The sequence below is a fragment of the Misgurnus anguillicaudatus genome, chromosome 2 (genome assembly GCF_027580225.2).
Source record: "Misgurnus anguillicaudatus chromosome 2, ASM2758022v2, whole genome shotgun sequence".
In the NCBI taxonomy this organism is placed as follows: Eukaryota; Metazoa; Chordata; class Actinopteri; order Cypriniformes; family Cobitidae; genus Misgurnus; species Misgurnus anguillicaudatus.
Genome location: NC_073338.2, coordinates 33,341,839 through 33,369,251, shown reverse-complemented (window position 1 = coordinate 33,369,251; position 27,413 = coordinate 33,341,839). Strand labels below are relative to the sequence as shown.

General features: G+C 36.5%; 1 protein-coding gene across 2 annotated transcripts in view; it reads right to left on the bottom strand.

Moving 5' to 3' along the window:
* The window catches only part of mmp16b (matrix metallopeptidase 16b (membrane-inserted)), a 38,166-nt gene that overhangs the window by 6,883 nt on the left and 3,870 nt on the right, over positions 1-27,413 (bottom strand). Inside the window, exons 2-9 of one of the 2 annotated variants that reach the window (XM_055202774.2) lie at positions 18,250-18,398; positions 16,112-16,231; positions 8,134-8,438; positions 5,738-5,899; positions 4,107-4,324; positions 3,895-4,033; positions 3,605-3,755; positions 3,384-3,499 (exon numbers count right to left, since the gene is read on the bottom strand). In XM_055202774.2, the coding sequence (XP_055058749.1) occupies positions 3,384-3,499; positions 3,605-3,755; positions 3,895-4,033; positions 4,107-4,324; positions 5,738-5,899; positions 8,134-8,438; positions 16,112-16,231; positions 18,250-18,398 (1,360 nt within the window). Of the gene's footprint in view, positions 1-3,383; positions 3,500-3,604; positions 3,756-3,894; positions 4,034-4,106; positions 4,325-5,737; positions 5,900-8,118; positions 8,439-16,111; positions 16,232-18,249; positions 18,399-27,413 lie in introns of both variants that reach the window. The other variant, XM_055202773.2, reaches the window with a different exon arrangement.

Below are 27,413 nucleotides of genomic sequence, written 5' to 3'. Positions count from 1 at the left end.
TGATTATAGCTAAAATTGTTAATTTCTGTCATCATTTTTATAACTTGGACTGATGATGAATGATGTGTATTGATGTTGTTGTTTAAACTCTTAATATACTGTCAGAGAGTCACGTTAGCAAGCGACTAACGCATGCTGCACTTACGGTTTTGCTATGACCTGGTTAGCTTACATAAATGCTTAAATGAGTGTAAAATTTTAGTTTCTGTCGTCGTTTTTATTGCTTGGATGAATGATGAATGATGTGTATTGATGTCGATAATGTTTTCTCAGTAAATCATGTTAGCACTAGGTCAATACATAATGCACTATTGTTGATCTGTGCCACTGATCTGTGGTCTGTGTCAGTTGACCAATCGGAGCAGAGTAGGCTACTGAAAGGTGGGGTTTAGTTGTTGAATGGCTTCACACAAATCGTTTGGGGATCTCTGAGAAATGGGGTAATTTTAAATTTATATTTTGATAAAATTACCTTGCATGCATTTAAACCTGTTGTCCCGGACTTATAAACAGTGATAAGGCACTTAAAATGTGCATCTTACTGGATCTTTAAACCAAATAGTGTGTTTGTGACATTTGAACGTCTTGAAATCTTAAAGCCGAAAGTAAATGAGTTTTCCTGCACTGTAAAAAGTGTAAAGTTGGATAAATATTTTATTTATAAAACATTTTAAATCAATATGTAATGTTCCTTACCGCACTCATGAGGTAAATAGCCGTGTAATAAGCTGGATAATGTAGAGGCAGCTGGTTGTTATTGCGAAATAAGCCCCATCAGTGTGATACATATTTGATCACACTGTCGGGGCTTATTTCTGTGAGAACAACCGGCTGCCTATACATTATCCATTACTTATAATTTATTTAGTTTATTATTTTAAAAACAAAAACTTCCCTGTTGTAAAATGTTTAGATGAGAAAAAACAATATAAAAAGAATTTGCTCTCTACTGTAAACCATTACAATGAAGACCAAGAAGACTTATTAAACTTCACATAAATGAAAACAAATGCATAATTTGGGAAACGGAAACAAAGCAAAATCAGCTCAGTAGCCACTGCTGGGAAGTAGATATAAGCCACCCGAATGCAGGCTGTCCCTAAAACACCCCTGCATGAACTCGGAGACTTGTGGGAAAAGCCACAGAGAGACCAATTATCAAAGTGAAGGTGTTTCAGAGTTCACCAGCTCCTGCAGATGCAGGTAAGGATTCAATACTCACAGAGAACACTAGTTCAAAGAAAGCTCTTCTCTCTTCTGCCAATACAAACACAAACTCAACGCCTCCAGAGTGAGCCAATTAAACTCAGCACCTTGGAGGGTATTTCAGGACAGAAAAGGTTTTATTAGTGAAAGTGGGGCCAATATTTGTAACCCACCTCTGCCTAATGCTAAAGCCATATAACAAGCTTCGATACGATACAAACAAGCGTCAATACGATAATACACATTTCTGTTGACACTAAAACCTGTTTATAAAGAGGCTGTTTACACCTTGTATTAAGATGCGTATCGGTCAATAGGATTACAAGTGGACAACGCTAAATACAGGTGTAAATGGGTTGTGAAACATTTTGAACTCATTCACTTTCGACCACATTTAAAGGTAGTTAAAACGCATTAGACTGGATTGCTTTTAATGTGTAGAGACTCATGTTGTCCAATGTGTTTGAACAACCACAAAAGACCGCCTACTCTCTGCCTATTGATCTAATGTGATGTACAGAGCACAATGTTTTTACATCATACCTAACTTCTAGCAAAAGCCCACAGTATTCAGCGCGATCTTTAGGCCATGTTTACATTAATGCATTTACCTTTTAAAATGCATTACTATTGCCACATTTATGCCTTTCAGTCAGACTACGCCACCGTTTTCCACCTTCATAAAATGAGTCGTTCTTCCCTGTTTTAGTTTGACTCTGGGGTTGCCCTGCAGTGTAACAGCTGCTTTTAATGTGACCGCATCATTTTCAAGGTAAAAATTATTTTTATTCAGGTATTCAGGTTTTGCCCAAAATAACATCTACCAACAAACTATTATAAACGCTATATCAAATTGTTTTAACATGTATCCTAATATAGATGGTTTCAGCAGTGACAACATAAACAAGCGGCTGTCGCGGTCCGCACGTAACTTCCGGTAAACTCCGCTAAGAATAAATAACAACAAAGTTCTTTAAACGTAACAAGCAAAAAAACAACACATAGATTACCTAGGAAACCAAAACATTTGTTATTTTCGACGAGGCATTTGTTCAAGAGATCAGTTTACGAACTAGTCAGACCCTTAAAAAAAACGAAACCGGAAGTAAAGATCGGATCCAGACGTGAATCGCGTAAGCGCACATGCGTCTGATGAAACCGTCTATATAATGTCTGTTTTATATTTATGTTTGAGTATTGTTGGGTTTGAATATTGTTGTAATGTGGTTTATGTTTTGTTCCAATTTAATTAGCAAATAATTAATTACAAAAGATAGACTGTAATTTTAAACGCCATACAAGGCCGTTCTAAAGGCCAATATGACGGCAGAAATGGAGTCGGTCAGACATAATTTTCGAGTTTAATTCAAGTTTTGTTTGCTACTTTAAAACGAATTCCGTTTCATATAATTTGTCTCTTAATTTTAATCTATGTTTTGTTGATAAGTTTTGTGAATATAAATTAATAAGAATATTGAAAGGAACACTGTGTATCTCATTGATGTGTAACAAATACACCACTGCACCGAATGCCAAAACATGCAGTATAGTTTTCAATAATATAGGTGTTGTTGTTTTTTTAGCAATGTGCAAAATCATATTATTGAGTATATCACTTGCTTTGCAGTGCCCAGAAATTAAATTTGCATACGCATTCAGATCATGATGTAGCAGCACATTTGATTGCGGCGTGCTTATAAAAATCAATGTCATATATTTTTAATATTTGTTTAGCTGATTGTGCTTTTTGCAATTTCTGTTTCGCTAGTGGAGGACGTGCGCAGGCCGGGCACACACTTTTAAAAATCAACGTTATATTCAGTGGCGGCCGGTGACTTCTTTTTCCGAGGGCGCTCGAGGCGAACTTTGTTACAACATGTATGTAGCCTGTCGTGTGTGTGGTTCGTCATTTCAAAATATGTGTTCTGCGCGTGTCTTGTCAAAATAATGTTTACTAACAACACAAGCAGCAGAGGGACTCGCCCACAGACCGCCATCTCAAAGTGATCAGGACAGAAAGTGGACAAAAGAGACGGATCAAAAATAGCAGGTTTTTGATGAGACATGAATGTGTCTCTCTCTTCCATTTGTGATCTGACAGCCAAAACGTATCTTAATATCAGGTATAAACAGCCCTAAAGTTAACCGCATGTCTGCTTATCAGAAAAATCGCTTACCATTAGCTTTGTCCACAAATGCCCCCTGCGGAGAGTCTGGAATGCCTTTCCATACGGTAATAGGTTTTGGGTAGCCAGGGTCCATGGTCCTCATGTCCTCATTGTACCTCCAGTACCTGTAATGGATGAAAGGCTGGTCTCAGGAATTTCTGGAACAATCCAGTAAAACCATTTCCCACTGGGTGCCAGTAAATGCTGTTACAGGAAGCTATAAAACTGACCTATCCCCTTTAAAGAAGTAGGTTTTGGCCACATCTTCCCACCAAACAGCTGTTTCAATGTTCTGCGTGGGCATTCCGTTGCCAAATAGAGAAATGTCCTGAGGATACGTGGGCTGAAGGGTAGTGTCTTTAAACACCCAGAACCGGTTGCCTTGGAGAGAAATAAATTGATATCAGTGTTGAAAACATCTACTAGTAAAATGATGTGGTGATACTGGGGAAAAATCTAGCGTTTTAAGGGGACTCCGAGCTTACTCCTTCATGTCTATATTTAAAAGAGAACTTTTTACCTTTAAAGAAGACAAATTTCCCTTCACTGTTTTCGTAGACAGCATCGATCTTAGGAGGCAAACCTCTCCAGAAGTAACTAATTTGCATTGGGTAACCAGGCACCACAGAGTTATCTCGAACCCTCCAGAACCACTGATCCTAATGAGAACAATCCAGCATTAGTTAACGCAGTTTCATTTGAATGAATTAAATTAAGGTTCATTATTCATACCTTGAAGACGAACAGCTCCTGTCGTAGGATTGCCAGAGTGTTGAAACCTCCATCACAGATGTTGGGTTTGGAATTGGGGTGGGTGGGTTTTGACTTCTGTGGTGGGCGATGAGGGCGACCTTGGCGGTCATGCTTTCGAGGGTCAGACTGAGGGTGTAGGCGAGGGGGCGTGGCAGTTGTGAGTAGTCTTGTTGGTTGAGGGGTTTTGTCTGGAGGACCTACACAAGTGATTGAGAATAAAGGAGAATGAGTTTAGCAAAAATGTTATATTAAAAAAGGAATGCATATTTTCTTTAGTTTGCAGTGTAGTGGATGTTTGCCAGTGCATTGCTACAGTGCCACTCCAGGTACAAAGTGGTTGCTTTCTAGCCCAAATAAAGTCTACATAATATTATGGGCTCTAGTTATGTCTAGCCGCTGAAAACCACCCCAGACCACTTAGGTTTTGCCTTCAATCATCAATTCTTCATGTATTACACGACCATTTTACACAAAAAGCAAACCTCATGAGCGACATTAAGTCACCCAACAGCAATGTAAAAGACTGAGTGGATACAAAAACACATTAAAGGGATAGTTCACTTTAAAATGAAAATTCTGTCATCATTTACTCATCCTCATGTTGTTTCAAACCAGCATTGAACTTCTTCCCTCTGATGAACACAAAAGAAGACACCCTGAGAAATCATGATAAACACACAGCAGATAGTGACCATTGACTTCCATAGTAGGAATAAAAAATATGATGGAATTTAATGGGTACCATCAACTGTGTGCTTACCATCATTTATTAAAATATTTTCTTCATCATTTATCACGATACTTCCAAAATATTTTTTCCTACTATGGAAGTCAATGGTCACTATTTGCTGTGTGTTTACCATCATTTCTCAAAATATCTTCTTTTGTGTTCATCAGATAAAATAATTCATACAGGTTTAGAACAACATGAGGATGAGTAAATGATGACAGAATTTTCATTTTAAAATGAACTATCCCTTTAAAGATGTGATTAAAAATGTGCATTTTGTTATTGAGAAATTATTTTGAACTTGTTTTCTCTACAGTATTCAAGATCGGGAAAAATATATATTTTTTGTTATTTGGACCATGTTTTCCCTATTTAAATGTTTATTAATTTAATGCAAATGAAAACATTATTTTTATTAAGAACTTGGCAGAAATGTTGTCGGTAGTTGGCAGAATGAAACAATGATAATTTTACTTAAACACATTCCTATAAATAGTAAATTATAAAAAACTAGAAATAATCTTGAAATGGTCTCTTAATTTTTCACGCGGCTGTATATCCTGTAAAAGGATTTTTTTGTCTGTTTTATCACTCACTGGGTAAAACTCATAAGTCTTCCAATGTAGAGAAGTGAAAGCCCTTTTAACAAGCTGCATTATTTAATATAGTATTCATATCCATAGCACAAAACAATGAATAAGAACTTCTACACAAATACTTAATATTACAGGTTGTTCAATGAGTTTGTTTAAATGCATAACCATATAAGCAATATTAAGACCCAAGCATGCCTTAGAAAACATTACTAACAATAAATGGAATATAAATGCTAATAGACAGTTATGTAAAAAAAAATGCATTTTAATACCAGAGGACACACCATATATTTTTTGGATTCCCTGTAGATCATCATGAGGCAGTTTGAAGCTCTCCGTGTCCATGTACTGGTAGAATGGAGCCATTATGGCTGTTGGATCATTAGAATGTTCCAGTCCCAAAGCATGACCAAGTTCATGGACCGCCACAAGAAACAGATCATTGCCTACAAAACATCAAATAAGATTCATGAAAATACAGACACAGTATTTGCTTTCCCTTATGATTCCTACATTTTTTTTTGCATTGTACAATAAAGAAAAAGATCTGACATTATGACTCATCCAGCACAGCATCCATGTCTATGGAAAGATGTAAAACCTTATAAGTGCGTCTGAAGTGTTTTCTTGTAAATAAATTTTTTTATCAGCCTTATGTTTAGGTTAAGTAATTTCACTTTAAAGGTCACGTTCGTCAAGATCCCATTTTTTAAACCCTAGTTAGTGTGTAATGTTGCTATAATAGCTGTAAAAAGCTCAAAGTTCACTGCCAGGCGATATATTTTCTTTAACACAATTCGCCTTTCAAAGCCTACAGCGAACGGCCGGTTTAGACTACAGCCCTCTACTTCCTGCTTGAATGACGTCACTAGAACAGTTTTTTGACTAAACTCCGCTCACAGGAATACGTCAGTCGGCAGCTAAGCTAACGGCAAGCTAAGCTGCTATCGAACCACAACACACTAAACAAACTACACAATCAGAACTCGATACGCATTTCTGAAGGAGGTACTTCTTAGAACAAGAAAGACATCAGCTCGTTTTTAAGACAGTGAAAACAGCGGTATACAGATAAGTAAATTTTGTGAAAAATACCGTGTTTTTTTACACGTGAAACATGAACACATGTTATATTGCGCACTGTAAACACAATCAAAGCTTCAAAAACTTAAAGCTCCTAATATATTTTTTAATATAAACCACCTTGATGTACAATGCTGTCATTTATCCAACTCCTCTTCTGTGCACTTAGAGGACTTTGCTGAAAAATCATTGTGGAGTTTAACGAAATCTGCCAGCAAACTGAATGGCCTGAGTCTAGGATTAAGCGAATGCATTTGATGAACGTATAATACGTGCGAAGAGCATTCAGTCAATTTCATTATCTCTAAGCTCTATACTACATATATTAGTGGGTGTGTTTGTGCCGTAAGATATCAATTTGTCAGTAATCTGCATGCATATCATTTCAGTTCACTGCATGGCCAGATAAAAGGCTACAGGCACAGTGGGTAAAAAAGATTTGCAGATGTCTCAGCAGAAATTATAGGTCTTTATCCAATGATGATACTGGACTGCATGATGATCGCATATTACACCAGAAATGTAAGACAAAATCAGATCAGAGAGTAAGCTATTGATCTTGCACACCCAAGCTTGCTTTTATATTCAGTGCAAATTTGTCTGCGTGTGTACAGAGCATCAGTTGCTTTGGAAACTAAAACAGATTTTATTACACAAGACAATATAACTATAAATATCATTCATCCAATGAATGAAAAGTTGTGTTAACGTCATTTTAAACCCATATGACTTTCTCCTACTGAACTTTTAGTTTTTCACTGAAATAAAATAATATTATATTATATATATAATATTATATAATATTTTATAATTTTGAATCTAGTGTTGCAATAAAAGACCTTTGATTCTAAAGCTTTAAAATTACTCTGTAATTGTGATCCTTCCTATATTATATTGGATAGTCGTGCTTATCCAAAATCACACATTGACTGGCATCTGAGTTACAATATTGTCTATAATAGGGCAATTATAGTAATACTGTGTGAATGCGGTAACGGTTCAGCTGTGGAAGATGAATGTACTGTAAAGAAACCACAGAGTTTGTTGTCCATATGGGCTGCGGTCATTCTAATGAAGCCCGTAACCATGGGACAGTATTATGCCAGGCACGCATTACACCAGAGACAGCGACAAAACAAACAACCGCGGTCCTGAGTGCAGGCAGCAGTAAAAATGCCAGAGTCGTCGTAGGCATTCATTAACATCGGCTGAGACATTTCAGTGAAGGGAGATGATCATCTAAAAAGCTCTTTGCATCCAGACGAGGGCCAGGTAATTAAAGCTGAGTGCCTCTAAGTGTGGCTCACAGTGAAGAGGCAGATCAGATGACCTCTTATTTAATGGGTGTAACCGTACTGAAATACTACATATCAAACAAAGATGACATCTGACATGCACCCTAACACGTACGTGTATACACATACATTAAACACACACATCCAAATCATCCAAAATTTTGTTTGTAATTTGTTGTTTTTAATTGATTATAATATTGTTTCCAGTGTGGGTCATATTTGCATAGTCTGCTGAAACGATAACTTTATTAGTTAGTTAATGGTTGAAATTGAAAATGTGACCTAACCTGCCGTTCTCTCACCATCATGGTTTGGGTTGCCCAGCGTCCAGGGTTCGTCAGAATCGAAGTGCGTGTCGCCCCCTATGCCTGGCCCCGGGAAATAAGCATGGGCCAGGAAGCCTCCCTCTCCATCAAAAGGTGAGCTGTCGCCATGGAAACCAGAGGCAAAGATGATGGTAATGTCTACGTCACGCTTGCCGCTTTCCAGAGCGCTGTACGGCACGGCCTCAAAGCGTAAAGGCGTGACACCTTGCCATACGTCGAACGCCCGACGAATGGCTTCATGGGTTTCTCGTGCACCCACTTTAGGAGTGACATTTTTTATGCTGAAAAACAAAAACAAGCAAACAATTTTAAACATTAATGTGACATATTTACTAGCATAAATGATATCTCTAGAAAACTCTAGTATGACTATGTCCCGTATATGAATTGTATAACATGTATAATATTCAAGTCTAAAAATATGTTATGTAAGCCATAATTTATAAACAAACTCAAACTGAAGTACTGTATTATTGCCATGGGTATCTTGTATTTGTATTGCCTCTTGATGCCTTAGGGCTTTGTACTTCAAGGCTTTTCATTTCTAAATACATTAGAGCACTGCAGCAGTGTAATTCGACACACACTGAATGCAGATGAATAACCTGGACTATAATTTCATTCTCATGACTGGATAAGAGAAATGATCAATACGCAGGCTGCTGCAGAAAGATAATTTATCACTGCGGTTGGTTGGTTGGATGTGTAACTAACCCTTGTTTATATGTACAGCACATGTACATATACTGTAAGCATATACTGTACAACTTTAAAACCGGACACAGGCCACAGCACAACTATTAGATTTTCATTCCTGTACTTAATGTGTTATGATTTATTTTTAATGCTGTAAATGTCAACATCAAAATCTTTATCATTGTGATACTATAATACATACTATAATATTACTATTATACTAATAATACTATCACTCTATTATTAATACAGTATTAAAACAATATTATTATAATATTACTATTACAATATAATACTGAAGCACCATGAAGTTAAATCAACTTGGTTATGCAAGTCAATTCAAACTACTATTTTAGGGTTTGACTTAAAAAAGTTGAAATAACTTATACACTGCAAAAAATGTTTTTTCTTTTAATTTTCTTAGTATTTTTGTCTTGTTTTCAGTAAAAATATCTAAAAATTCTTAAATAAAGATGCTTTTTCTTGATGAGCAAAACGAAGAAAATAAGTGTAGTTTTTAGACCCAAAATATCAAATTTAAGTTAATTTTGTACATCAAACAAGCAAAAAAATCTGCCAAAGGGGTAAACAAAATTTTTTTGAAAATTTTTCTTAAACACTAAATTCTAGAACAATTCAAGAAAAAAATTGCTTACCCAATTGGCAGATTTTTTTGCTTGTTTTATGCACAAAATAACTTACATTTGATATTTTTGGTATAGAAACTACACTTATTTTCTTGGGTCGTTTTGCTCATCAAGAAAAAGCATCTTTATTTAAGAATTTTTACAATACAACAATACTAAGAATTTTTTTTCTTGAAAATATCTTTTTGCAGTGTAAAAACAACTTGAAATTGTTTAACTTAACTCTTTCCCTGCCATTGACGAGTTATTTCGCTAATTAAGAAAAAAATTGCATAAAATTATGTGTTCCTGATGAATCTTTATGTTAATCTGCAATACCGCGATTATCCACTAGATGGCACTTACCCAATTTATGAAAAAAAAATCGAAGCCAAAAAGTTATTTACTAATTTTAAACTCTGTGTATGTTTTGATAATCGTTCTGAATCTGATCTCTAACAAAATTCCTTCACAAAAACGCAATTATTTCAGCTTTTTGCTAAAAATGTGTATTTTTTAAGAACAATTCCCATATTTAAGAGTTTATAAGCAGAAAATAAAATATAGATAGGATGAACTGTTTTTTTCCTGTTTTGTTTTGTTTGTTTATTGTTTGTTTGAAAGCAGAGGGTCTGTTCTTTCATTTGATATATTTGTATGTTTATATATTTTTAGAAGTTCATTTTCCTGGAAGTCATTTTGTGAAACTTTTGTGAAAATCACAAAAAATGCTGGCAGGCAATTTTTCAAAAAATGGCTAGCAGCAGATAAGTTAATTTGTTAATTTAAATTAACATAATGCATTTTTTTACAGTGTGTACATCTGCAAAACCATACTGCCCTACAAAGCCAAAGCACAGTAACTACGCATTTGGTCAAAATTTAGTTAAGGTTTGAAATGGGTCCTGGTTCAATTTTGTCCCATTTCAGAGAATAGTGTGTGCCAAAATTGCAGTTACATATTTGACTGGCTGGTGTAAAAAAACTTTGAGGGCATTTTTCTCGGTTTCAGTGTTTGCGTTACTGCACTTAGCCTTTTTAGGGCAGCATACACAGGCCTTAATCCATTATGATAAATGTCTACATTCTTCATTGTTGTGATTCATATAATATATTAATATCAAGGGTTTCTGATACCAAAACCTTGGTACAGGACACTATAAACATGACATTTACAGAAAGATAATCATGCAGTTTTGAAGCTAGATGTTAAATGATGATTAAATTAAAACATGTTGGCAGAACTTCTCCTAAAAAAAAATCACAGGTGAAAAAAGCAAGTAAAAGAGACACAATTTTTAATCTAAGAAGCTCAAAAGTGAACTCTGCAAACTGCCCTAAGACTGGCATCTCTGCTGAACTCTCCACATTGAAGTCTTTATCTTCTTCTAACAGACCGAGGGACCCAGAAAACCTCAGCTGATGCTTCTCTATAGAGGCCAGTCACTCACTGCCAAGCGCGTCTTCATTTACATTCCATTTGCATAGGGGGCCCATCAATTAAAAAAGCGGGATTTGAATAAATCATTTCCCTTATCGCCTGCTGTAACCAGGAAAGTCTAAATTGAGGTGAGAGAACGCTCTATTTCTCCAAGCCTTTTAGAAGGTAATCTCAGGGGAATTCAAATATGTTTCTTGAAGGTTAAAGAGTGAATGCTGGAGGTTATTATATGCTTGGATGTGCCTTCATTGCAGTGCAGTATATAGGATGGTGGAGACAGAATGGTTTGGTGGATGTCTGCCTGTTTTACCATATCAGGATTTAGTAAACTGAACATCAGTGATGATCTTGAATTAATGGTTTAATTAGAAAACATCAGCTATAATTAGCATCTGTAAATAGGAAGTGACATTAGTGTTGAAATAGTTAATAAACATAACTACATTAAAGTTACAATCTTCTGTTTTAAATGTATGTACTGTACAGTATGCATGCATGTCTATATACTGTATGTGTAAATGTCTTCAAAGCAAAGCAGTTTAGATTACTGTAGACCTAATTTTAAAGTATGCTGCTTTTTTCTTATTTTAAATGTGAAGTGAGTATATCTTCACCACACAAAAATCCAAAAAAAATCTGTTTTCTATCAGTTTTTTACTATTTAAAGGGGTCCTTGATTATAATTTCACTTTTTAAAGGCAGGGTGCACGATCTCTAAAAGCCAATGTTGACATTTAAAATCACCTAAACAAACACGCCCCTACCCCAATAGAATCTGTACCTTTTTTTGATAGTCCCGCCCCACACATACGTAAAAATGTAAACAAATGAAAAGGTTAGACTAGCCAGTTAGCTAAATGCTAATTCATACTTATCTGGCAGTATACTTCCGGGGGCGCAGCCTGCTGCTGACCCCGTGCCTCGCTGATGTCTTGTGGCGTGTGTTTGTGTGTTTAAGCTGAGTTTTTATATGTTTTCCTTGTTTTTAACTCTTTCCCCGCCATTGACGAGTTATCTCGTCAATTAAGAGAAAACCTTTTGCTGCTAATGACGCTTCCCTAATGAGTTTTTACGGTAATCTTTAATTTCTTTAATATATTTTATGTTTATATACAGTACTGTGCAAAAGTCTTATGTTGGGTTCACACCAGCCAAGTTTGAGGCCTCAAATTTGCGTCTGCCATCCGTAGTTGAATGCTTGAACATTTTGAGTGTACTCGCTTCTAGAGCCCGACCGATAAAGATTTTTGAAGGCCGATACCGATACAAATGTTTGTTGGTTTTAAAATCCGATATTCCGATATATTGACCGATTTTTTTTCTCAGAAACGCGCAACAAAACATTAACAGATTTCTCTAACATTAGTTATCTGTAGTTATTTATGAGTTTTAACTAAAATAATATGATAATGCATTTTAAAAAGAAACTTGTTTCTTTTATTGTCTCGTGACCAACTCACCATGAACTCACTTAACCGTTGTTCTCTCTGCCCGACTCTGGCTGGATCAGCAGGTTGCAAAATGTGTGACGCGTTATACACAAGTGTTGCCAACAGGGACGTTGTAGGCAACACTCATGACATGGTTGAAGGCTGTTTCGTCCGTTTTTTTCTTTTTTATATTAATTTATCGGCCATTATGAATGCCGATACCGATAGTTTGGAACATGCCTAATATCGGCCTGCAGATATATCGGTCGGGTTCTACTCGCTTCATTCTCGCATGAAAGCCACGCTTGAAATTCTAGTCATCAAGACATTCACGCGGAAATTCGCATCATGGGAGGGGCTTCTGCGACTCCGCTCGCTTCCTGTAATCACATCACTACTAGAGCAAGTTCCTGGTTTAGGCGGCACGTTTTTTGCCGAAGTTAACATTTTTCAACTTGCGCGTTTCCCGCGGCAATGCACAATTCGCGCGAATGAGGTGTTTAGCACGCCGTGGTAGACGCGATTGTGATTCATTCGCGCCGCAAGACCTCCAGATGCGCGTCAACGTTTCTTTACATTGACTTAACACTGAAATATCTCGCGCTTGACGCCTCTACGCGGCTGTTGTGAATGCAGCATTAGGCTACCATGCTACCATTACATGTGTTGTTTTTGCAATTGTATAGTGATCATATATAATTATTTCTCAGTCTCTTTATTAGAATACAACCCGAAAATACAGGAAATGTGTATGTAGAATTAAAAACAGTATAAAATAAGCTTAAGTGTCAAGTTTTTAGGGTAAACTCCCCTTTCACTTGAGCAATAGCAGGCAGCTGCAGGATCCCTTAAACCTAAATGAAATTAAATCCTAATTTCTAATTCTAATCGAATGGCTTCAGTCTCCTCAAAAAAGCTCAAGATGTGTTTCGTGCCAAGCAGGGCCGTGCACAGACATTTTGAGGGGCAGTGGCCCAAACCAAAAAGGGGGCACGGGGGGCACAATTTATATGGTTTTAACAATATGATGTGTTATAGATTAGTATCAAATAATATAAGTGATTATAATGGAAAATAGACTTTATAACAAGTTTAGAGTGTGACAAAAGTTCTTAATATTCTATATGATTTACATGCTGAAGCTTTGAATCCATGTTTGCAATTTTGAACAGCTTTTGCAGCCTCCATTCCAACTCTGTCTTTTTTAAAAAAAAAAACATTGTTTTTTATTTTTTGTCGACAAAGTGTGCCAACAACAGCAAATTTGGTGTTATTTATATTAGATCTCATCGGGTACTCATTAGCAATGTAATTCTAAAAATGTTTGCTAAGTTGTTACTTTAAGAAGACAGAGAGCAAATCATCCACAGAAATACAAAAACATATAGGAAAGCCGAGAGAGGTCATCCATATTTTTATTTTTGCTGCTTGTTTTCTCATGATCTCGAGATAACAAAAGTTGTTTTCTCGCTATCCAGACATAATAATCCAAATGCAATAATGTAATTTCCTGTCCATAATATTTCATTTATTTTGAAGTGGACTGCTGATGCATATGGAGTCTTCACCGTTACCACGAGTAGCTAATTGTCGATAGACTAAATAAATAAAGTTTGATGTTCGTGAATTTAGGGACCATCTCTAAAGTGCACTGTGTACGTTTCTATCTTCAATAGTATTTAACAGTTTATTTGAATAAATATAAAACATCTAAAAAAGTGTGCATTATAGTTGACAACCACGAACACTTTACAGTTGGTTTTGTGACTGTTTGTTGACTTTAAGTTATTCCATTTTAATGCTGTTTAAAGTAGAAACGTATATAGAGTACTTTAAAGACGGTCCCTAAATTCACCGCGCTATCAAATGGTCAATTATTGGGAAATCTGTTTCATCTTAAGCGAATCCCTGAAGTAAAATCTCATTTGTTCATCCATGCTAATTTGCTAAATATGCTTTTGCTGTCTAAAAATTATGTTCTATTGAGTTTTGTTATGTCATAACAAAAGTTGTATTCTTGTGATGTGATTAAAGCTAAAAGATAACGAGAAAATTAAGTAGTGATCACGAGAACACAAGCAAGCAAAAATAAATATAAAACACGACCTCTCTCGGCTTCAAACTACCAAATTACTAATTGAGCAGCTCAACAACTGAGGTAATGTAATGAATCTACCTGTTAATACAACAAACTGTCGTCTTCGCCCTTCAAAGAGTGGACACAGAATGTGAGAGATGCTGCGGAGCGGGCGGGAAATCACGAAGTGGATTACCAGAAACAGTGGATCTTTAGACGAGCGGTAATAGAACAAAAAATGCTGGCAGGCAACTTTGTTAAAAAAGAGATTTACTGTTCTTTTAAATTGGGAGCGCATGAATGTTATGATCTGCGTGGTCGTGTGTTGGCTGGATTGGTGTTGACGTGCGAAGCCTTCGAAGATCAATTGGTGTCAATGACGAGTGGGACTTTTTTACAGGAGACTTCTTGCTATCTTTACGATATAATTATCATGAGATGGAGATTTAATCAAGTATATGTTTGCACAAAAAAGGAGACTAACGACTAGAAACGAGGGTCAAGAGGAGGAATTTGCAATAAGTTGCATGGGCGAGGAAGTCGCCATCAGGCTCTCTAATCCAGGTTTGGAGGAAAGAAAAAGAGGACTTGTTAAAGGACTGTTTTTTCACTACATACTGGGATGTATTTTTTGATTCAAAAACAAACCCTCCTGAATTAGTGGATTACTTTTTATACTTTGTAGAGTCTCTAAGAGGCTGTTATTGACTCTCAAGTGGTTAAAGTTTTTTCAAATTATAAGCCATGGCTCTCTAAAGATTTAAAGAAAGATCTCAGTAAGAAGAATTTGGCTTTCTTTGAAAACAATTATAAGGATTTTAAGATTAAAAGAAAATAATTACAAAAAGCAAAACATTTTTAATGAATTTAGTTACACCAAACAAACAAACAAATGCCTACAAACTGCAAACTTCTTTTTAATCCCACCGGTAAACTTTGAAAGTTGGTAAATGCTGGCGTTTGTATGTTCAGTGTAATTATTTTTTAACGAGAGCTTTTTTTACTCACATGCTAGAGGCATGATAAACATGGTTCTGTTTTGTTTGGCTACTGAAGTTAAGCATGGTTTGTTTTCGTAATTGGCTAATAAATCTGCTGACAGATATTTGGCTACACTCGTTCTATTCAGACAAAACTAATTGTGTTACTGTATATACAGTCAGTAGAGATCACTGTAGGTCCGCAGGCTGTAATCAAATACCAACAAACAACACAGTATGAGACAACAAAAAACATACCATTCTGATAGGTCTTATAAGATCTGTGCTTGCACATTTCGGGCTCAAATTGATAAGGCAATACTGATGCCACTGTTCACAATACACCAGAGCACATGCAACTGGGATGTGATGTTTCCAGACAACCTGCTGTGAGTGGTTAGCGAATCGCAACAAACTGGGCCAGCTAACCAATTTAAGCATAATGTGAATTTCTGAGGAAGGGGCTTCATTGAACCAGGAACTTAATCGGCCGTGTTTAGAATGTAGAATAAAGGTGAATTGTATAAAAAATACAGTAATGTGCTTTTTTGAATGAAGCACAAACACGTTACAGTGCAACACATAAACACAGTCAAACCTTTTAAAACAGCTGGGTGTGCACCATTTTAAACTATGAGAATACACAACATTTATTAAGCAAAAATTGTCCTGGAGATTTAAACTTCTGCCATGAGTTTTCTCACCTGTATGTGATGTATGTGCGTTGCCACTTCTGCCCAGTTAGTGCATAACGCTTCCTCCTACGTAATCCAGTCACACTATCCAAATGGTCTGGTACCCCACATCTGGGTTTCCTCATCCATCTGAAATAAAAAGCGAAAGAGGTATGAGGTCATTTATAACCTTTAGCATACTAAAATATTAATAGCAAAAAACTAGGTTAGCAAAAATTGCTGCTTCTTTAAAATAATACTTGACTGGATGGACTTTAATTTGGAACATATGTTTGTCTTTATTCACAAGAGATTAAAATACGCGGTTAAATACAAATTTAAAATTATAATTTATTCTGGAATGCTGCCAATAAAGTCAATGCTTTTCAGAAATTGCAGATGCTTTTGAGAACTCACATTCAAGAAAAGCTGAACTTTCTGTTTTGCTGTCTACAGTTCAACATGTACTGCACATTATTATAGATGAAATTTCAGCGTTATTGCTTACAGTAGTCATTTATAAATCTAATAGTACATGATGTTAGGATGAAAGGTATTATGTCAATGATCACAGTGTCTAGAAGCCACTTGTCATCGATTATGAGATGATGAAAAACAGGACACTGTCTGTAGCTACATGTCATTACTAAAACACAAAAGAAATAAAATCAACTTTGAAAACATTGACTGCTCGGTCATATAGAATGTTTTCTTTAAAGGAAAACACCACAGTTTTTTTATATTTTACTATGTTTTTAACTCAACTTAGACTAATTAATACATTTTCAGTGTGTGCACTTACTCTTTGTACAGCGCGTTGTGAATGTGTTAGCATTTAGCCTAGCCCCATTCATTCCTTAGGATCCAAACAGGGATGAATTTAGAAGCCACCAAACACTTCCATGTTTTCCCTATTTAACTCTTTCCCTGCCATTGACGAGATAACTTTTTAATTAAGAGAAAAACTTTTTTGTTTGAAAGCAGAGGGTCTCTTCTTTCATTTTATATTGTATGTTTATTTATTTAAAGAAGAACATTTTCTGGAAGGGATTAAACTTTTGTGAAAATCATGAAAAATGCTGGCTCTGGCTGGCAACTTTTTTTAAAAACGCTGGCGGGGAAAGTGTTAAAGACTGTTGCGTGAGTAGTTACACGAGTAAGTATGGTGGCACAAAATAAAACATGACAACTATATTGTAAGAGCACTAAGTTTCCAGCACTTCGACCTCAGGACGCAGTAACATCATCACTCCTGACTTCTCCCCCTCTCGCTCAAAATTCCGTCAATATTACTGTGCCAGAGGTCGAAGTGCTGCAAACTATGTGCTCTTTCCCCATTCAATATAGTTCTTATTTTTATCCACTTAAAAAATCTCCACGTTTTATTTTGTGCCACCATACTTACTCGTGTAACTTCTCATGTAACAGTCTTTAAATAGGTAAAACATGGAAGTGTTTGGTGGCTTCTAAATTCATCCCTGTTTGGATCCTAAGGAATGAATGGGGCTAGGCTAAATGCTAACACATGCACGATGCGCTGTACAAAGATGAAGTGCACACATTGAATAAAGATAGTTATGTATTAATTTGTCTAAGTTGAGATCAGAACATAGTAAAAGATTGAAAAACGGTGATGTTTTCCTTTAAAGCATTGAAATATATATGAAATGTTTTAATCAAACATACAATTCTTAAATTGATGTTATCTGTATTCCACTTGTGCTCTCATGACTTAAGTAGCTAATAGTATCATAGTAATATTAATGCCAAGCTTTAGAGCAGGGTTCCTCAAATCTTACCCTGGAATGCCGGAGCACTACAGAGTTTAGCTCCAACCCTAATCAAAATTACTCACCTGTGATTTTCTAGTGATCATGAAGACCTTGATTATCTTGCTCAGGTGTGTTTGATCAGTGTTGGAGCTAAACTCTGCAGTGCTCTGGCCCTCCAGGGTAAGATTTGAGGAACCAAGCTTAAGGGTTATGATACAAAACTGCTAGGCAAGGCTGTAACCACATTTTTAGGTTTGTGGCTAATAGTTAATATTTAATTAAAAAGGCAAGAAAAAAAGTTTTTGCTACATTTTAGTGTTTTGGTCCATTTAAATGAAGGAAATATTTTTGTGCACATGCACATATCCTATAATGTGTTCAGCACGCAGTACTTACCCCATGGTCTCCTTGTCTAGAGTCCCTGTGATGTTGAGTCCGTACTGGTGCTGCATAGCAGCAATAGCAGATTTCATGGTTTGAGCTGATCTCAAAACAGCCATGTTAGGTTGTGTTTTATGGAGGTAGCCATACCTCTGTAACCAAACCTGCAAGAGAATAAAAAAAACATTCTTATCTAAACCGAAAGGCTTTTAAAAACAGGACAAAGAATAAAAAAACAACATATGTGTGTGTAATATTCAGTCTAACTCCAGTTTCATGTTTTCTGTTTAGTATATACAGTAACTCCAAGTGGAGAGATAGTGGAGATAAATTCCCAACATTCAAGAACAATCTTCCCTGTCTAATATGTGTTGTGTTTATATAAACACAACACTACAGTGTGATTTTTCAACTTAACACTTAGAACAAACTTAAGGCCAAATTTAGACATCTTGAGTCATACAAAATAAATGCCAAATGCTCAGTATGTTATAACATGATAGTGACCTTCATTCTTCAACCGATGTTAGCACTGCTAGCCTCCAGATATAGATACATATAAAAAGCAACATAAAGAAAGCTAGTGTTCTAATGTATCTCTCATAGGATGCATACACTATAGCTTTCCTGAAGAGAGTTTTACAATATGAACTCTCTTTAGCAAAGCTAGTGTATGCGTCCTATGAGAGAGGTAAATCTATTCTACAGAGATGGTGTGTGCATGCGCGCGCATGCGTGCATGTGTGTGTGTGTGTGTGTCTAGATCATTTCATTCTGAACAATTACACTGGAAGGAGCTTTTAAGATAATGTACTTGAGGTCCAATAGAACATACCATAAACAAAAGACAACCTGAACGTTTGAGTGCTTTGACTACTTCAATCAATATAAATCTGTATACACTAGGGTCTGAAAGTCTGGGACCATATTTAATTTCTGAGAAATCTAATTTAATAATAGACTGACCTAAAATTCCTGAAATGTATGCTAATTTTTTAACTCTGCTTATAATAAAAACTGTAATAATCCAAAACACATAAGCAGTATGTTTACAGTACGCTCTATTTGCTTTGTAACATGCATAATATGAAAAATGTTATGCCCTGCATTTACATACTTATCTTACATAAAAAATACATTAGGTATGTGTATATATGCATATAAAGCCAGTGAAGTAAGTTATATTGTATATGCATGAGCTCTTATGAGAAAGCCACAATGGTTAAGTGGCAAATTGATTCTCCAGCACTAATCAGACCCTGCAACTCTAACAAACACAGGGGCTGATTACTAATTTATATGGAGAAAACACAGATGTGCTATAGAGCCGCAGGGGTTTGCTATGGCAGGGTGTAACCATGGTGATAAAGAGTCATAGATAGAAGCAACTTTGTCATCCTTCGGGTGTCGTAATCGCTCTCTTGTGAAAGTATAAATGCAGGGCTTAGCTAGGCTGATGTGCAATGAAAGATGTCAACGACTGAAAGAAGCATGCCACATTAATGTACTCAATTTGTGTCAAATAAGCTGCTTTGCTGATAAACATATTCATGTTTTGGTATAAATAAAGCAATATAGTAATCGAAAAAAAAAACTAGTGAAAAGTGAAGCATCTAGCAAACTAATTAACATGTTTTTGTATAAATAACACCCTCTGCGCATGGTGCAACATTCAAAACCAACAGAATTTCTTTCAAATAGGCCAAACTAATAATAAATACAGTACCTATCACAACAGTCTAGTTTTTAAATTGTACATGGTACCTGTTACATTGTACAGACCTCTGCTGACAGTTCTGCATAACCTAAATCATTTTCTTGTTGCATTTTTTTTGGTTAGAGTATCCAGTAGAGACACTAGGGATCTTTCTCTGTCTTGATGCAGGTTCTATTAACCAGATAATACTGAATGTTAACAATGTATATTCTTCAGTTTTTGCTTGTTTGACTTTGGTGGATAAATGTCTGATGTCATTACACTCAGGATTGTTTGTGTTCGGCCAAGGTATGTCAAGAAGTTGTTGTTTACAGAAAGCATAGTGGCAACTTACAAAAGGGACAGTAATAAATGATCACAATATATCTGTATGTTTTTTAAGTCGGCTGTTTTATTTATCTGCATAAGTTGCTTGGGCATGCAGCGCATCTGTGAGCATATGATAATAAAACAGTAAGTACAAATGGCAGAAATGTACTTAAGAAAGATAAGCAGATTTAAAGGTAGGGTAATAGATTTGATCCTGAAACATTTTTTGTTATGCTGGTTAAAAGTCTCCTTACATCCTGATAGCAATCACTGTGTTAAGTTGTTTAAATGTATTTGTAGAAATTTATGTTATCTGTGAAAGGCGTAGGACCAAAAAAATGTTCAACAAATCATAGATTTCGGTCCGAACGGACGTTTCCATTTTTGTCCCTCATACGTAAGCGTAATTTGAATGCCCACCGCACAGCGAGTCCACGCAGACACCATACGTCATCGGCGCGTTCATGTGCGCTCACCTCCTGCCTGTAAACAGTGAGAACAGCAAACTTTTCTGCTAAATTGACAACCTACACAGGAGGCACAAAACTATAGGCATCTTTTATAACAATAACAGCAAAAACTGCCTGGATCAGCAAGAGCAAAAACCCAAATTAACATCGGTAACTTTACTGCTTTACCACGAGATGAAACAGCTGCAGGAGGCAAAGGGTCTGAAAGAGTCGTTGCACTGTTTATTTTGGTAAGGTAGGTACGCGATATGTTTGTATTGAAATGGATTTAGATATTCAACTTTGATGAAACATTGTGTTGCTTATGAAATTTGTGTTCGTTTACGGATTAGCGTAACGATATAGTTACTACGTCTACACAACCGAACATGTGCTTAAACTAATTCTGATGTAAACCAGTTGTTTGGTTATTTTGGAAGTGTTATTCGACTTTGTACTGCAAAGTTTTCTCACTGCTTGAATGAGACATGAGATGTGACCGTCTGATCTGTGCATGTTCATGTGTTTTGAAAGAGGCGTGACTTTGGATGGCGATTTGACTTGAGGGTGGGATCAGGATTTCATTGCTAGGCGGCTACCGTTAGCATTTTTCAAAATGTGTTACCCTACCTTTAAATTTGTGTCTGCTTCAAAGCATAAAAAATGGACAAAAACCAAATGCCTCTAGTGAACATTCCATCGAAAGATGCAGTGATACTGTATGTACCTGGAGCAAATGTATTTAAGGTTATGCAGAAATTCAGGCAGAGAATATGGCGAGTAAGCATGTGTTTTCTATAACACCATATATATTTAGATCACTCAGGTAACTATAATTTAGAATGTTGAAGTGTGCAATTTTCTGCACCAGTAGCATCACAAGTGAATAGCAAAACATTTTTAAGCAGATTTCCCTAAAAATCCCCCTCGCCCCTTAAAGAGCTTCTGTCCAAACCTAAAAATCAACCAACAAATGACTTCAACCTACAAACGGCTTATTTATAGATGTCCCTGTAAAGGCCCCATGAAATCAAAATTAAACTTTTTTCTTTTTAAACCACCACAGGTTTTTTAATTTCATCAAAATTATTATTTCGTTTTTTGTCTGTTTGTTGATCATGAAGTACAAAGTAGATGAGGAAAACTAGGATTCCGTGTGTATTCAACGCGCCGCCATTATACACTCACCTAAAGGATTATTAGGAACACCATACTAATACTGTGTTTGACCCTCTTTCGCCTTTACAACTGCCTTAATTCTACGTGGCATTGATTCAACAAGGTGCTGAAAGCATTCTTTAGAAATGTTGGCCCATATTGATAGGATAGCATTTTGCAGTTGATGGAGATTTGTGGGATGCGTATCCAGGGCACAAAGCTCCCGTTCCACCACATCCCAAAGATGCTCTATTGGGTTGAGATCTGGTGACGGTGGGGGCCATTTTAGTACAGTAAACTCATTCTCATGTTCAAGAAACCAATTTGAATGATTCGAGCTTTGTGACATGGTGCATTATCCTGCTGGAAGTAGCGATCAGAGGATGGGTACATGGTGGTCATAAAGGGATGGACAAGGTTAGAAACAATGCTCAACGATGCCCAATTGGCACCACTAAGAGCCAAGAAAACATCCCCCACACCATTACACCACCACCACCAGCCTGCACAGTGGTAACAAGGCATGATGGATCCATGTTCTCATTTCTGTTTACGCCAAATTCTGACTCTACCATCTGAATGTCTCAACAGAAATCGAGACTCATCAGACCAGGCAACATTTTTCCAGTCTTCAACTGTCCAATTTTGGTGAGCTCGTGCAAATTGTAGCCTCTTTTTCCTATTTGTAGTGGAGATGAGTGGTACCCAGTGGGGTCTTCTGCTGTTATAGCCCATACGCCTCAAGGTTGTGCGTGTTGTGGCTTCACAAATGCTTTGCTGCATACCTCGGTTGTAACAAGTGGTTATTTCAGTCAAAGTTGCTCTTCTATCAGCTTGAGTCAGTCGATCCATTCTCCTCTGACAACCTGATCTCACGAATTTCCGTGGTTCCCACGGAACTTTGTGAGATCATGTTGCCTCTGACCTCTAGCATCAACAAGGCATTTTTGCCCACATGACTGCTGCATACTGGATGTTTTTACCTTTTCACATCATTCTTTGTTAACCCTAGAAATGGTTGTGCGTGAAAATACCAGTAACTGAGCAGATTGTGAAATACTCAGACCGGCCTGTCTGGCACCAACAACTATGCCACGCTCAAAATTGCTTAAATCACCTTTCTTTCCCATTCTGACATTCAGTTTGGAGTTTAGAAGATTGTCTTGACCAGGACCACACTCCTAAATACATTCAAGCAACTGCCATGTGATTGGTTGATTAGATAATTGCATTAATGAGAAATTGAACATGTGTTCGTAATAATCCATTAGGTGAGTGTAGTTTACAATGCGTGGAATGGTGCGCTGTGATTTGTTGAGGGGATTTATTGCATTCTGCAGAGAAGGAGGAGTGGTGTTTATTGCGTTTTGGGAAAAAAGGGAAAAAAAGATGACAGAATAACACGCCGATTGAAACAAAAAGCTTATTGTTCATAAAGGTTTTATTTCTTGTTTAATATAGCATGTTTGTTGTTCTAGGACTGGTTCTAAGAAGTTTTAATACATACTGCAGCTGCAGCTGAAAAAAATGATTCATTCAATTTACTCAATTTTTTTAAGGTAAGTGGTTGCAATCAATTTATTTAAGCTACATTTTAACAAAAGTTTTTTATTTTATTTTACTTTATTAATATTTTTGTTTAAATGTAGCTTAAATAAATTGATTGCAACCACTTACCTTAAAAAATTTAGTAAATTGAATGAATCATTTTTTCAGTGTGCTGTGGTAGTAGTAGTCTTTGTCATACGCTGCATGGTGTTCAGGATGTCTTGATTTTAAATGATAAATGTTTACATTTTTCATATTTAAAAACAAACATAATCACATCTTAAAAGCCAAAAAGAAATTTGGTTAGTTTGTCAAAGGCTACAGCTGATTATTTACAGCTCCGTAATAAATGTGCAAGAAGCCATTTAAAACATGGGGTTTAATTTTAAACATGACACAGCCAGAGACAAACTATCTGCTTTTCAGATTTCTTGATGTTTAAATTGCTTAGTCATTAGGTGCTGGTGTGCATCCTGTCACAATCTCACCCTGCCATGACAACATGAAAATTATCATTACACAGAACCTGCTGCCCCATTTAAAGCAGATGGCAGAGATGGACAGAAAAAGAACATGACGACGAGATGATGATGAAAAATATCCGTCTGGAGGAACAACACTGTTCCTTCTGGAAACCCATGAGTGAAACCGTTCAAATGAAAAATCCATCATAAATACATGATGTATTGAAGCAAATACTGACATCTGATGACAGGCTGTGGTTTCACTGAAACAGAAATGAGTGTGTTTTTTCTGAATTAAAATGTGTGTATGTATAATAAACACTTTCACAATTAGTTTTTGTCTCATTTCCAGCGTCCCACAGGACTGGGGCAATCACAACAATGTATACATTTTATTTTAGAAAAACTACAGGGGCTGTAAGTATGCAGTTATGGCGTGAATTCATAGCTATGCCTTTGCTGATGCCATTTTTCAAAGATGAAAGTACTGTACGGGGACAAGGTTGTTACTAGCGACTAGCTATTTATCTCCATTGCAAAAAATAACAGTTCAACAGTGCAAATCTATTCCTAATCTATGTCTTTCTTTTCTATACCCTCCAGAATTTTCTCACTTCTTTATCTCTGGCTCATTCGCACTTTCCCTATTTCTTCCTCTCACGTCTCTCATTTGCATCTTGCAGCAAAAGCCAATCAATGAAGTCAATTACAGCAGTCAGTATGTTGAAATGTACTTGCATCCAAAAATATACTACTGTTCCCAGGCAAACACTTCATTGGTTAAATAAGCTGCCATATATACCTTAAAGGCGGAGTGCACAATGTTTGAAAAAAGGAGACGGGCCGACTACCAAAACACACTTAGCCAATCAGCAGTAAGGAGCATTTCTACTAACCGACATCCTTGCCGGGTTGCGTATGTGTGGGGCGGGTCTTTTAAAAGAAGGTCCAGATTCTATTGGGGTAGGGGCGTGTTTGTTTAGGTGATTTCAAATATCAACATTGGCTTTCAAAGATTGTGCACTCTGCCTTTAAGCCCAACCATGCCGGTTCCTCTACACCCGTTCTGGGAGCAGTAAAGAGATTATGAATTTGGCTAGTGTGGTCAGTGACAGAACCGACCAATTGCAGCGGGGCAAAAGCCTTAGAGTACTTCAAGTCTTCAACTGGTATATACGCCAACCACATATTGTACCAACTGCCAGGACACCAACCCAGGACCAGCCATGGATACAAAAATTAATCCCTCTTACTTTTCTCCTGCTGTTTTTTTATCTTCTCCTCCTTTCTTTCTCTTTGCCACTTACTGCGAAGCAGAACAACCAACTGTATCCTCTTTTATGCTTTAATCAGCTGTGAACACATGTGTGTGTGGTTTGCACTATAAGCCTTTCATAAACAGGTGTCAAACCCATATGACAATAGATTTATTAGCACTCTTATAACACATAAATATATATATATAATGCTATAGTGCTCTTAGTGGTGCTCTCAGCATGAGCTGGGTGGTTTTTAGGGTGTTGGTAAGTGGTTTCTGGGGTGTTGTGGGTGCTTGCTACGGTATGGTTGCTTACTAGGTCATGTCAAAGGGGCCAACCCTTAGGTCTCTATAATAGATGACTTTTTGAGTGCAAGGTGAAAATCTGAGTCTAATCACTTTAAAATTAAACAAGCATCAGTTATAATTATAGCACAGCTTGATTTACCTTCCTGTTTTGCGACATCATGGCAAGTTCAGATGAACTTTGAATGAATTTATCCTATGTGCATCATGCGTCTTGTCAAAATAAGTGCCTGCTGCAGACGCGTCTAAAGAGTTTATGATAAAAGAGACACTATTTCATTATTTTGTGTTTTTAGTATAATAAAATGTGTTTGCGTGGTTTATGGTAAAAAAACCATTATTTTCCACATACCGTATAGCTCCAGATTTCACTCTCTTCCTGAAACGCACAGATTTTGTACAAAACTCATCGATTTAAAAAGCGCCATGTCCCTGATTGGCTAGCTAATCTGTACTTTGTGATTAGCCTGAATACCTCTGATGTCAGCCGGAAATGTGACGCTCCTTAACATGTTTGAAAGATTCGGTCACAATGCAATGCTAACAGCTAATTTAGAGTTAATTTACAGGCTGTGAGTACGAAGTGGGAAGAATTATAATAATGTTGGTCTTGTCTACAAATCACCAATCCCAGGTGCCGGTTGCATAGACATAGCCATGAGGTTAAAACTGCGTCTTAAGTATGATTCTGACTAACTAGCAATTAGTTAGGGCTAATCAGTCTTATTATTTGTATTTAAATTAGACCAATCTACCTTTCTATGTAACATACTTAAAACAGTTATGATCAGTCTTGAAGAAAAAAATTCATGACTAACTTTTAAAGCTAGTCTTAAAGTTTTATGCAACCGGCCACAGGAAGTAAGCTGTTGCCAACAATCCGTGTGTTTTTTGTAGTCCAAGAAAAGAGATTTACGTTGAAGTCATCACTTACTTTAGGGTTTGTAACTTTTGTATATCGTTAACATGTACTAATACACACTTACACACCAAAGGAATTGAAAAATCGTGAATCGGACAATAGGTGCCCTTTAAAGGAATAGTCTATCCTTTTTTCCATATTAAACTATGTTATCACCTTAACTAAGAAGAGTTGATACATACCTCTATCATCTTAGTGCGTGCACGTAAGCGCTGTGGCGCACGGCGACACTTTGATATCATTTAGCTTTTAAAATTTAAAAAATGATAGAGGTATTTAAAATGATAGAGGTATGTATCAACTCTTCTTAGTTAAGGTAATAACATAGTTTAATATGGAAAATGGATAGACTATTCCTTTAAAAATGAAGTAACATTCAAACTGAGTTTATGTTTTTATCACAAGCTATTAGTGCATTCACCGTATAGTGTACAAACAGCACAATGCTAGTGTCAATGTATAATCAATTGTCCAATCAAATTAGCAGTCAAACACGAGAGTGCATCATACTGTATGTTTGTCAATCTGCATTTTTAAATAACCAGATTTGCTATACATTCTCAGTGCACCTTACTCACAATTCTGGAGAAGACTCTTACCATATATTTCCACCTAAGCAAAAGAAATCTACCAAAAAGCCATTCACAAAGTCTAAGCTCTGTAGATGTGAGATGTGTGAAAACATGTGCTCAGCATCAATCCCATAATTAACCTTGAGGGTGTGGCTCTCAGCTTTCGTCAAAATGAATTGAAAAGCCTCGTTCACCTTTGCTCTAAACGTGCCAGTGAAAATATTCCAGTAATTGACATGTCCACAAAAGATTTTTGAAGAAGGATTTTGCATACAGAACATCCCGACTTGGCAAATTGTGCTGAATAGACATTACTGCCTTTCGTGACTGCATACAGTACTTTAGTGAAAGTGGGTTCTCGCACTTATGCTAGCATGAAGTTAATTTTGAAAAAAAAAAACATTCTGTAAAAGCATTCTTTTAAGTTTTGGTGTTAAACAAAATGTTCTCAAACATGTCACCATAACTTCTTATGG